The sequence below is a fragment of the Schistocerca gregaria genome, chromosome 2, assembly GCF_023897955.1.
Source record: "Schistocerca gregaria isolate iqSchGreg1 chromosome 2, iqSchGreg1.2, whole genome shotgun sequence".
NCBI classification, from domain to species: Eukaryota; Metazoa; Arthropoda; class Insecta; order Orthoptera; family Acrididae; genus Schistocerca; species Schistocerca gregaria.
Window position 1 is genome coordinate 437896300 of NC_064921.1, and position 13392 is coordinate 437909691.

Sequence of the window (13392 nt, forward strand, 5' to 3'; positions counted from 1 at the left end):
GACTCTGGATAAGGGTTTTGGACACTCTCAAACTCTTTATTGCCGCTCAGTGCACAGCTGAATTCTGAGGTTCAATAATTCATCTCGTGTTCAGGTCATTGGCTAGAACTCAAAGTCTGTTAGAAACATCATGACTTGTCTACCTTCAGTATCTGTGAATCACATCATGCACTTCAGTGAACATTTACCATGTTCTGCACATTGACAGTTGACCAGAATGTTTGTCATCTTCCACAGATTTTTGACCTTCCTTGAAGTGCTTGATCCATTCAAATGTTCTTGCTTGACTCAGTACAATCTCACTGAACACTTCTGTCAGCATGTGGTGCATTTCAGTTGCAATTTTCTTCAACTTGAAACATAATTTACTCCAAATCTGTTACTCCTTCACATTATCTGTTTCACAGGTCGCAGAAGCACTGAAACAGATCCTGACACACACCACTATAGCTCACAGATGCACAACTGCATCCGTCAACTTTGTGCCATAGAAGCTAAAATGTGTACCTCGAGACATCTGGTGTCAGAATGTCATACTGTTACTGGTTTGACCAGTACAATGAAATTCTGGATATTTTGTGTAGCATTTCACATATTTTCTTTATTTTCAGGGATGTGCTAATCGTCTTGGGTTATCTAGTCAGATGGTTAATAAATGGCTAATTAACCATTAGTTATTGATGGCATATTACCAATAGCTAAGAGAAGAAGTGGTTAGTAGATTTCACAATTTCATAAAAAATAATTTCTTGCCAATGTGTGTACAAGTACAGATTAACTGTTATTCACACAACGAGTAATTTAGTCGAAGAGGTGTTTATGTGATCCTAATGTGTGAAACTACCTCTGAAATGTCATAGCAGAAATGGTTAGATGAGAAATAAGAAGCTTTAGATGCATGCATGATTATGGAAAAGATAAATGCCATGGACATGAAAATCAAAGAACAGAAGCAGCTTCATGGATATTAAGTGTTGAGATAGGGAGCCAATGTTAGCAAAGAATATAAAGCAGAAAGGTGAAAGAAATACATAGAAGCAGTATATGCAGGAAATGAACTTAAACACAGAATTATATTAACAGAAGAACAAATGTATGAAGATTACATAGGAGGCTGAAACGAGACCCCTTACATTCTCTCATAATTAATTTGGGAGAGCCAGCCATGAAAAATTATTGCACATGGTGTGCAAGATACATGAGAAAGAGTAAATGTCACCAGACTTTGTGAGCAACATAATTATTCAAATTCCAAACCAGGTATATGCTTAAAGGTGTGAATATTATCAAACTGCAAGTTTAATAAGTCATGGTTGCAGAATACTGAGACTCATTATTTACAGTACTGGTGTAAGCAGACCTTGGGGAAGATCTGTTTGCTTTCAAGAGAAAAGTAGGAAAATGCGAAACAATACTGATCCTCTGATTGATCATAATAGAAATATTTAAGAAACACAAACCCATATTTATAGTGTTTAAAGGATCAGAGAAAGCTTTTGACAATATTGACTGAAATATGCTCTACAGAATTCTTAAGGTAGCAGGGATAACGTTCACAGAGCAAAAGGTTATGCACAACTCGTACAGAACTCACACAGCAGCAATAAAGGGAAGCAGTAGTTGAGAAGGGCCCCTCCTTGATCTAATTTAGTCCGTATACTGAGCAAGCAATATAGGACACCAAGGACAAATTTGGTAAGTGGATTATAATTTAGGGAGGTGAATTAAATATGTTGATGTTTGTTCATAGCATTACAATTCTGTCAGAGAGAGAAAATAAGTAGAATTGGATGTCTTGGAAAGAGGTTAAAAGTGAAGATCAACAAAAGTAAACCAATGGTAATGGAATGTAGTCAAATTACATTAGGTGAGGCTCAGGGAATTAATTTAGGAAATGAGACACTTAAGGGCTGATTGCATAAATGTTGTTGACTGGATATCCATTTTCATCTTGGTTCAGAAACTGAGTTGAACCTGGTTCCATAACTTGTAGTGATTCAAGAATTTCAGCGTAAATTCTAGAACCACTCGCCCTTCTACTGCCTCGAACATACAATATTTTAAAAACAAGTGTGTGAGAACATACATATTGTGCAGCACATATTTGTGTGTGCAGGCTGGAAAGGAGTCACAAGAACAAGGTAGACACAATGGCCGAATGGCATCGACAAGTGTTTGCCGCTCGCGCCACGGAAGCTGTATTGGAAGAACAAGAAGTAATTATGCAGTATTCTTTGCTGTTTTAGTGACTGAGATTGTTGTTAAAGAAAAATGAACAACTGATTATAGACTTAAGTACTTCATGTACTGTACTCGCTAGAGGCAAGACAGGTTCATAAATTATGTGGTTGTTGAACCAACTTTATTGCAGATGTACTTTATCGATTCTAACGCAAGACAAATTGGTTGACTTGTAAACATTCAAATACTGATGTGAGAAATGGTGAATATGTTATTCATAGAAGTCGAAATATACCAGGACTGAACTAAAAGTATTCTTCGAGTACTAAATTATTTCAAAAGTAGAGAGGGAGTCATAAATTCCTTTTAACCAGCAGTATTCTTTGGAGAAGAACTTTTTGGAGATCGACGTAGCAGGCAATCCAGAGAAGAAGATCGACTGTATGTAACAAGGAAGTCAACCGATGTGTGAGAGGAGTGAATGTTGCAATCCAACTTCACATTGCTTCTTATCATCCACATCGTTAGAAACTTCCTGTATTGTACAACATTTAAAAACCTTGCGAAGCAAGAAAAGCTTTTTGGAAAAACAGAAATTTGTTAAATTTGAATATAAATCTATGTTTAGCAAGTGTATGTCTACATGGGAGAGTGATAACAGCAGAGTGAAACCAAGGCTTGAAATACAGTAGGCAGACTCAATGGATGTGGGTTGCAGTAGTTAGGTTGACACAAAGATAGTTGTAGAAGATAGTACAACAGAACTGTTAATTAATTACGATTAGATCAGATTCAGTTTTTGTTCCATAGACACAAAAATGAAATAATTCTTGTGGATGTGGAACATGTCAAAAACTGGAACCAGAACATAAAAACATAAAACATTTGAATATAATACTCACTATCCTGATCACTTGTCAGGTTGTCAAAATAGGTGAATACATTACAGTAAACTAGAACTGCTAATATTTACAGAATTAATACACTTGCAGAATGAAACATTGTTATCCAATTTTAATAAATTTATCATGCACAAAATACCTCATCTTGACTGCTGTCAAAATTGAATCTAACAGACATTTTTACTTAAGCTGGTCTAACAGTCCCTGTTAAGATATTCATCTATAGAGCACAACAGATGTTCATTAATGCTTTCTAACCAGTTCATTGTCATTGCTTACTTTCACTGTATAATGGCATGCTGTATACTATTTTGGTGCAAACAATCAAGCTAAGTCAAAGCTCTCCAAGTCCAAAAAGCATATAATGTGAATAATTTGTGGTGCGAATTCAAGCTCATGCAGAATCCCATTAACTGCTGGCTCTCAGCATATTTTCATTTCCTGATCACACTTGTTGAAAATAATACACCATTATTTCACACCTACAACAACACTAGGAATAACAAAGAATCTACATAGAAACTTAAGATTACTTACTTTGACGTAGGTAAGTGTCCACTAGTCACAAACACACATTTTCAGTAACTGCCAGTAACTATACAAAAGTTTATGATACACTGTAAGAAGAGCTTACATGATTTGTTAGTTGCTAAGCCCTCCAACTTCACAGATGAATTTCTGATAAGAACCAATTTATCAGTGTCACATAATGTGAATTCAATGTGACATTTGACTTCCGTACTTCTTCAGAATTGTAATGTAACATGTGTGAGAAATGCAAACTTTTAAAGATCACTTATTATAATATTCTAAGAATTACCATGTGTACTGTAGTAAGTATATATTTACATATCATAGTTAATTTTGTATACATTTTAAAAGTAAAGTATGTTTAAAATTTCATTCATTCTACAACCTTCATGACTATTTCACTTGTGATTAGTTGAAGGAATGTTAACATCCCCACCCCTTTGGTATGTTCCATTTCAATGAATACCTCCTCACCATAGGGCTACCGAATGAACAGTGTATCTAATCTCTATCTTCTCCTCACCTTACTACAACCTTTCCAAATATTCTACTTCAGACCATAACAATCTTAACTCAATTATCATCTTCCCAAAATTCTAACAGTGTTTGTAATGAGAATTTTCACAAAACATTGTTGCCAACACCATTTTTCCTCAACAAGGACCTTTTTCCAAAATTTATACTAGACTTGAAAAATTTACCAATGACCTTTTCTCATTTACTTCATTCAAAATTAAGTACCCTTCCTTCTTAACAGATGGGTCCAAGGTTCTGGAATGTTATACCTCAACAATCAGCAATCAGATACATGTGGAAAAGCAGCTATGGTCATTACAAACATTGTGTATCAAACTCAAAGCTGCTGGTGGCATGCAACACAACTTGGCGCACACACACACACACACACACACACACACACACACACACACACACACACACACACACACACACAGAGAGAGAGAGAGAGAGAGAGAGAGAGAGAGAGAGAGAGAGAGAGAGAGAGAGAGAGAGAGAGAGAGAGAGAGAGAATTCACTGAGTCACAGGTTTGTTGGAAAGTACTTATTTTGATAACATTTTTGTCCAATGTAATCTCTGCTGTGAACTTCTGAACTAAGGTAGCTAATTGCCCAAAAACAGACACTGATGGTATTTTCAAAGAAAGGTCTAATGAATAAAATTCTGTTACAAAACCAATAATCAACTGTCTCTCTGCTCTTGACATGAATAAAAAGCACCCCTTTTAGTAATGAAGTCATAAACTTATTTGAAGTCCTTTCATCTCAAAAGTTATCTGGATTATAAAAAAAAAAGTCTACAAAAGAATCGATGGATTTCTCATATGATAAAGTTATCTTTTTAGTTCAAAAGGGAACAACATCTTTAAGTCAAAACGCCTCTGATGTTGATAATATAGCTCCTTACAAGAAGCACTGCAAAATATTTAACATAGTAATATAGATATCACAGCAAAGGTATTATGAGAAAAAGACAGCCACACCTGGCACCAAAATAAATTTATTGTGTAATATATATAAGAAGGAGAGTGGTAGGCCCATATATGAACAGTGGCAAATAACTTCTAGAGTAACAGAACACTGGGAAAAGACCAGTGGAATGTTGCAAACTTCTTAAATTTGCATTTAATAACAGTTACTGGAAAGATACTTTACATGTGTTACATATAAGAATATCATCCAATGTACAAAGTAAAATACTTTAATAAACCAGCGGTTATGATAATATATCAACAAAGTTAATTAAAGTGGGTCCTCTTGAGCTTAATAACATATTAAGTTGTATGTGTAATCAGTCATGCTCACTGGAATATTTACTGATTTACTGAAATACACTGAAGTTAAGGCAATGTATAAGAAAGAAGATAAAGAAATACCATCAAACTGCCATACAATTTCATTTGTGACAGTATTTGTTAAAATTTTAGCAAATGTAATATAGAAGTGGGTTTCTTAACCATGTAGCTACACACAATACATTGTTGAAGATATAGTTTGGATTTCTAAATGGTTTCGATATTGAGAAAGCTATTTGTGCATTCAACAAAAATATACCAATTGTTAGAGAACAAATTAGAGGTAACTGGTATATTCTGTGATCTGTTAAAGATTTTCTGTGTAAATCATAACATCCTTTTAAGTAAATTAGAATATAATGTTGTAACAATAAACCCTGCAAAACAGCTCAAATGTTATTTCTTTGACAGGATGCAGAGGGTTTCAATTGGAAAAAGTCCTGTATTTAGCTATTAGTCATCATCCAATTGAACTATATACATATGGTTGCCCAAATAGATCCAACTCGGTGCCCCTACCATTTTCTTGATTCTCCTTTTGGTTTTGTGTGTGTGTGTGTGTGTGTGTGTGTGTGTGTGTGTGTGTGTGTGTGTGTGTGTGTGTGTGTGTGTGTAATTTTACTGATTAATGTGGATATAGCCCCCCCCCCCCAAGTGCTGATGTTATAAACACTGCAAAAGAACTAGCAAATCGTGAATAGTTTCTGAAAGAATGCTTAATGAATTTTCCACTGATATCAATTTATGGTTCCTACACAATTCTCTGTCACTAAACTTTGGAAGGCCATGATATGCAGTTCAGAACTTTTGAGAGGTTCCCCTAATCAGCTCCTCCTTTCTCACGGCAAGAAACTGTTTTTGTGAAAGCTACAGATATTATTATTTCCTTGGACATATTTCTGTTGGCAGTATAGGGCATTACACTATAACAAGCTGACACATAAAATAAAATATGAGAGAGCTAGACTCGCAAGTACTAGAAAATAATATTCTTAGTGAAGATTTTTAACTTTCAGCTTACCGTGACAGTTTCTTAAAATAATCATCACATGGTGCATTCTCAGACTTTTGAAGAACATCGACAAAGAGAATGGATAAATCAGCACCACTGGTCAACTGCAACAAAGACAAAAAGCATACTGCAATGTAAGTTCTGTCATTCAAGAAAAACATGAAGACAAAATATGTCTTCCATTGTTTTGTTGTCAACATCGAAGTCTTCTATACACAGAAAGGATCTTCAGACACTGCCTGTGGATGGAACAGATGGCTGTACACAGATATAGTAAAACCAGACATGTAGCCGACTTCCTGGTTCATGCTGAAAACATGTAGCAGATACAAATGAGAAAAAGTGTGCCAGATTTATACACGAGATGTGCCACGAGGGTGGCACAGCAGACAAGCCCAGAGAAAGTACAGTGTTTCCCATGTTAAAATCCTCTTTTGCTTGGTTCACAACTGAAGCCATTCTGCAATTTGAAACCAATGTGCTTTGTTTAAATGTAGCTCTACAAAATCTTTAAAATGTCATCATTTTAAAAATGAATCACTTACTTTATTGTTCACCCGATTTGTAATTTGTGTGTTATGCTTTCTCCAGGCACACCTTCAGCCAAGAATCTCATTGACTGCAGTAGTATTGTCTTCAGTGCTGAGTTCCACTTCGAATTGAGCCCCGATAACAAGCAAAGACGTATCTGGAGAGCTGCGGACAGTGGTGCCATACCAATCTGAATGTTAGTCACCAACAGCCCAAAAACCAGGAGTAGTGGGTTTTTTTTTCCCCTTCTTCTTCTTTGCAGGACTCCTTTTGTTGTCACCAAACTCTTACAACAGTATTATGTCAATGCTATTCTATGTTCCATTTTGTTACCCTTCATAGCAAGCCATCCTGGGCTTTCATTTCAGCAAGATAATGCCCTTATGTACACGGTGATAGTTTACAGTTTTTGTCTTCATGCTTGCCAAACCCTACCTTGGACAGTAGGATCGCCAGATCTCTCCACAACTGAGAATACTTGGACCATTATGGGCAGGGCCTTCCAGCGAGCTCAGGATTTCAACAATCTAATTGGCACAATATCCCACAGTACATCCAACAACTCTATCAATCAATGCCAAGCTGAATAACTGCTTATATATGGGCCAGAGGTGGACCAATGCATGGCTGACTTGATCAATTTGTAAAGCTATTTTTCTTGAATAAATCATCCAATTTTTCTGAAATTGTAATCATTTGTTTGTCTATACAAATGCATCACATCTACATATCTCCATCACATTCAGATAATTCCTTTGTGACATGTTGCTGCTTTTCTCTTAGATGTGTATTTAGATAACATTGTATTTTCCAGTGCCACTGGCACAGCAGCAGCCAGCAAAAGTCAGTGTGAGATAGGCTAAAAGTTGAAAATCACTGCTAGTGTTATTTCCAGGTGATAGGCTTCTAGGAAGGAAATATTCAGGAGCACAATGGACAAGTTCATCAGGCACATTCTACAGTCAAATGCCAGCTTCATTTTGTTACATTCAGTGCCCAAGAACATCAGACTAGCAAGTATCTAGAAATGTCCCAGAGGCATGTAGGCCACACATCTCCAGTTTGTTAACAGAGCCACTTGTTTATAATGCAAACCTGATCCGAGTCCTTTGTGAGCTGTCACATGCAGTGTGCGACAATCCCATGTCTAGAGTGGACAACTCACCTCAAACTTAAATCCTATTGCACAAGCATGGGACACACTATATCAAAGTATTGCAACACATAAAACTGTCACTGTGGACCTTTGTTGACCTCAATTGGCTGCTTGTTATAATATAAGATCTTGTGGTACAGGTTGTCAGCCTGTTAATTTACTATTTTTGTTATTTTCAAAACCTGGGCTTTCAGTTACCTCACAAATGATTTTCAAGAGGCGAGATGGTCCTGCCACAAACTTCTCAGCTTTCAAATTACACATATATCTCAGCCAAATTGTATTTTTTCTATACATAATTCAAATATTCAGTAAAGAAGAAACAATTCGTTTTGTAACACTGAAATATTTATTATTATACTGAAGTTCATAATGTATTTCATAACTCAATTGTATTACAAAACTATGAACCTTGTGTATAACCTATGTTTTTCACTCCACCTGTGAATGACAAATGTTTCATACAGTATCCAGTTATGTTTTCGAGCTCATGAGAAAGAGGTTGCATGTGAGAGCATATGGGGACTAGGTGTGATCTACAATTGAGTAAAATAGAACCATTCATTAAAGTTACTTACTGAAATTGAATTGACCTGCAATTAATTTTAAAAGAATTGTTCATTACAAATCTGAGTCCAAAGATCCTAATGAATACCTATCAATCAATGATGCACTGGACAACTGCCAAAGATAATTAAATTATTTTATTCTGCTTCCTTTTTGTTTAGTTAATTTCTTCATTTACTACACTATATACCCATTGCACTACAGGGTATAGTTTAAAAATATGTTAACTGAGCCATTAAACTGCAAACAGGGGAAGTTACATTATCCAACAGAGGGAAGTGGCTTGATTGACTCTATGAGGAGCTGTTATGCATCCAGTACTGCCATGTAAGAGCAGTACACCCCATATTCACTTCCTGTACGACATTGGCAGAGGGTCACAATACATGGTAAGCATGTTACAAACAAAACCATTATTGAGTGGAATTTTTTGTGCCATTTGACAGAGCAGTACTAGATTAGTCTAGTGCAATATTCATCTAAGCAATACATATTAACAGTAAAACATGAAGAATAATGAGTACTCCAGCAGTGACAGCACTGTCCTGGTCCATGCTGACTGCTACTACCCTACAGAAACATGTTACTCAGGTGCTGCTGGGGTACTGACCATTCTTTCACATTTTGCTGTTCCTGGTACTAAATATCGGTAACATAAATAATGCACTAGACTAATCCGTGAGTACTCTATGAAACAGGCACATAAAATTCTGATTTAAAAATAATTTGTTACTTCTGGGGAACAAACTGACAGTTTCCCTCAACACTGGACGTTGTATGAGACATGATGAACAAGCTTTGATTGAGCTGACACCAGCTACTTGATACAAAAACAAAACTGCAAATATCTGCCAAAACACTAGAGAAAAACAACTGACAACCCATAGGAGACACACGTGACATATAATTAAGAAGAGAAAAAAGAAAACCACAATAAACCAAAGTTAAGTAAATACAATCACCGATAATCAGATGCAGTCAATGAGGGGGAAAAAGAAATACCAAGCTGACAAACTGCTACAGATAGGTCTGTCACTTGATCCTATATTTTAAAAAGTAATATACAAGCAACTGTACTGACATGTTAAAGCTGACATATAGCATGGGCATGTTTAATGGGATCCATTCTATGATACGAGAATTACTCCAAAATGTTTATATGCATAGCAAATTTTAATTCTAAGCAGAATTATAACCATAACATATATTTTGCACCTCTAATGAAGGAGCTTAGGTCACTAACTGCGTCGAATTATTTGACCAAGGAGACTGTTTTCAAACATTAATGGGTTGATCAAGTGGCCTGTGTGGAATATTGGACCTCTCCCTCAAATCCCCTTAAATCTTGGTTGTGGTAACAGCCTGATCTGTAGCACAGGTTAAGTTGAAAGATCACAATTTGCTCGCAAGTTGATGAAGGCAACGAATGTGAATGGCAAATAAAGGTTGTAGTAAAAAAACTAGCCTGTAGCATAGGATAATATTTACGTCTAGGTTATACTTATACAAACTTATCATATTTAATGCCCTTTTCCATCCTAAAAAAAGAAACTGCAAGGTAAATTAAGATAATGTACATTAGATAATAGATAAGATTCCAACAAGTACTATGATGCCTATTGTGCACATGTTACTACAGAAAATGCCAAAGGGGGAGAGGGTGCCCACTAACTGACTTTCATTCAATACAGGCCCTATTAAAGTTTTATGTTCAAATACTTCCGACTGCTAGAAAGGCACCAATCTAAAACATGCATGAGCACCTCGAGTGTTACTGTAAATAACACTTAGAAAACACAAAAGGAAAAAAAATGAAGTGAAATTACATATCTCCAACTAAGTGTTTATTACTGTCATTATTCAATGCACTTTATTCATATTCACTTGCTACAATGACATATTTAATGCATGCGTGACAACGTTATTGTATTTCTACAGAATAAATAATTACACTACACAAGAGGATGCAACTTCTTTCCCAACCCTCCCAAAGTTCTTGTCGATTTCTAGAATGAAGCTATTACAGTCTCTGTTGAAAAACGTATTTAACAACAATAATACACCCTAACTCTAAAAAATATGTAGGTTATCCACGTGTAGATACCTTGAAAACTCAACAAAACATAAATGTTCAATTAAAAAGCACCACCTAAAAGCATAAACAAAAGCAAAAATAAAGATGTCTGATCAAGTGTCATACAATGTGTCAAAATGAATGACAATCACAACACAACAGGAGCACAAATTTGGTGCAATACATTCAAGCTGTCATATCTGTTAAAATTATTTGTAGCATTAATACAATTAATAGCTTCATTTGCAAAATGTAATTAAATATATTCCAATAAAACCATGAAAACAACACACACACACACACACACACACACACACACACACACACACTGCTAAATGTTGTCAAATTTAACTCCCTCTTACATTTCATTCATACTAACTTTTACTCCCAGTTTGTGTTGACCAAATCGCTTAAAAACTGAATAGAGAAAACTGTGTGTTCACTATTACGACCACTGGCTTTCGTTCTACAACTAATCAAAACATATTCTGCACTTTAAATAGTGTGTACCTGATCGTTTGTCAAAAGCCATGTAGCACCCTCGTGTATCAACTGAAGCAATTCTTCATATTTTTTCTGCGCTAAGTATCTGAAACAAAGCCCACCAGTGTATACATCTCACTATCAAACAATTCGACTACTTGTTATGGTAAATAAACAAGGTTAGATCATCACTGATTCCTTGACGCAACAAAATCCGGTGACGATACAAACATCCATGTCTTTCAGTACCTAAAATATAAAGTCCTATACATTTGATGAGCTTCATAATAGTCACCGGCCTTAACCGACGATTCCAATTTAGTAAGGACTCTTTGTACACCATGGGCCCTTCTGGCTGCCATGTTTAGATTTCCGTGCGTTTGTCTGTTGTTATCGTACACTATTAGCAAAGATGGTTGTATCAATCAAACCACGTTGTGCCCTTTGTCATGCTGTCCTACGTAATTAAAAAAAAAAAAAAGATGGTGAACGATTACTTGCAGTAGAAGTTGGAGAACAACTGTGTTATTTCAAATACGCAAGTCACAACTAATTTTCTTGTTTACCAATTAAGGTCATTACAGTGCTTATCATGCACTGAATTCAGTGATGTTCATCATCAGTTAATGAAAAATATCATTTCTTAGCTACACGTCAGAAGTATCAATGCCACACAGTTGCTTAGTGACATTTCGCGCTATGACGTTGGCTAACTTGTTGGTCCACAGCGCGGAGAAAGCTGTCGCCTAGCAACGGAGAAGCTGCTGTCATTTTAGTGAACATACAGACCGCCGGAAGGTCTAGGCGCAACTAGCGACGAGATGTTGTTAACAAACTAAGTGACAGACGTGACGGCCATTCGAATGACAGAGTGTGTGGGCGGAAAATATAAAGTTCTCAGCTCTTCTTACAGCCTGTGAAGTTTTTACGAGCCACGAAAAGTTGTGTGATGTGCAGCTACCGACACTATTTCTGCAACAAATTGTTTGGAGTATACGTGTGAACTGAAATTTTAACGACACATTAGAATGCCCGGCCGCACACTGGCATCGTGGTTCGGTAGGTGTATGAACATGATATTTTCTTACTAATCCGTAATAAAATTACTTTTTGTTTATGGAGACTCGTATTCCAGGAATGGTCAGTTTTTGACGTCTTTTCTGGCACTATTCTTAGCAAGCGCAGATCTGTGATGGCTTGGCACCCAAGAGTCAAGATTTGCTCAGTGAGGGACATTATCTCAGAACTGAGTAGATATTTTAATTACTTGAGATTTTATTTATTTTGCGTCAGTTAATTCGTTTACTATATAGTGTAATATCTTACTTAGCCAGATACAGTAACTGTCAACGGATATAGAGCCACGGAAATTGCGTGGACTAGACAGTCTCGTTCAAAACAAAACTTTGTTTATTGATAGTGGACTGATACAAATGGTTTTAGAATACTTGGCGAAAGATGCAAATCGATCAGTTTTGCTCAGACTGCGAAAATTCACTTTCATTGCCGTTTTCAGTTGCTTCGTTTAACCTCTTTATCGTTCATTATTTAAGCAATCATAGTCAAAAGGGGAGGTAAACAAATTAGAATAAAACTGAGATTTTTTTTGGCTTGCGTAGAACCGAGCAAGATGTAAAAATTTAACCGCAGCGCTGTAAAAGGGGCTCCATTTTTTCACGTGATGTTCCGATTTGAGGACGCTAATTATTGTTCGGATGCACTATGCAACTGTCCCAGACTGCCGGTGGATCGATCTAGCATAGCTGAGGTCGCGCATTTACGGCCAAGCTACGTTGCCACGTTAGCATATCCTACTAAAGTTTCAGGCACTGTTGAAGAGGAGAGAGGGAACTGAAACTAGCGTCGCATTTGTGGCTTCTAAAAATACCTCAGAACGACCCAGGAACATATTAGTTCAAATACTGCTTTCGTTGCGCAATAATGTATCGGAAACGGATGAGTAAACGAAGTCGTAAGTGCCTTATCTTAAGGCAGCCGCCTTGGAATTACACCAAAGTACAATCACACGGGATGCACCACAGACGTTCTCCCCTCACTCGCCGTGCCCTTCACCTTTACAAACCCAAACTTGTTTTCGTTTTACTCCTCTCGGGAGAAATGCCCTTGCCCGTACGCCTCCAAAC

General features: G+C 36.6%; 1 protein-coding gene across 1 annotated transcript in view; it reads right to left on the reverse strand.

Moving 5' to 3' along the window:
• Nucleotides 1-11710, reverse strand: part of LOC126325189 (Golgi to ER traffic protein 4 homolog) — a 68151-nt gene extending 56441 nt beyond the window's left edge. The window contains exons 1-3 of the mRNA XM_049995152.1: nt 11498-11710; nt 11276-11354; nt 6447-6541 (exon numbers count right to left, since the gene is read on the reverse strand). Of these exons, the coding sequence (XP_049851109.1) occupies nt 6447-6541; nt 11276-11354; nt 11498-11610 (287 nt within the window). The 5' untranslated portion in view covers nt 11611-11710. The remainder of the gene's footprint in view (nt 1-6446; nt 6542-11275; nt 11355-11497) is intronic.
• Between the last annotated feature and the right edge of the window lie 1682 nt (nt 11711-13392).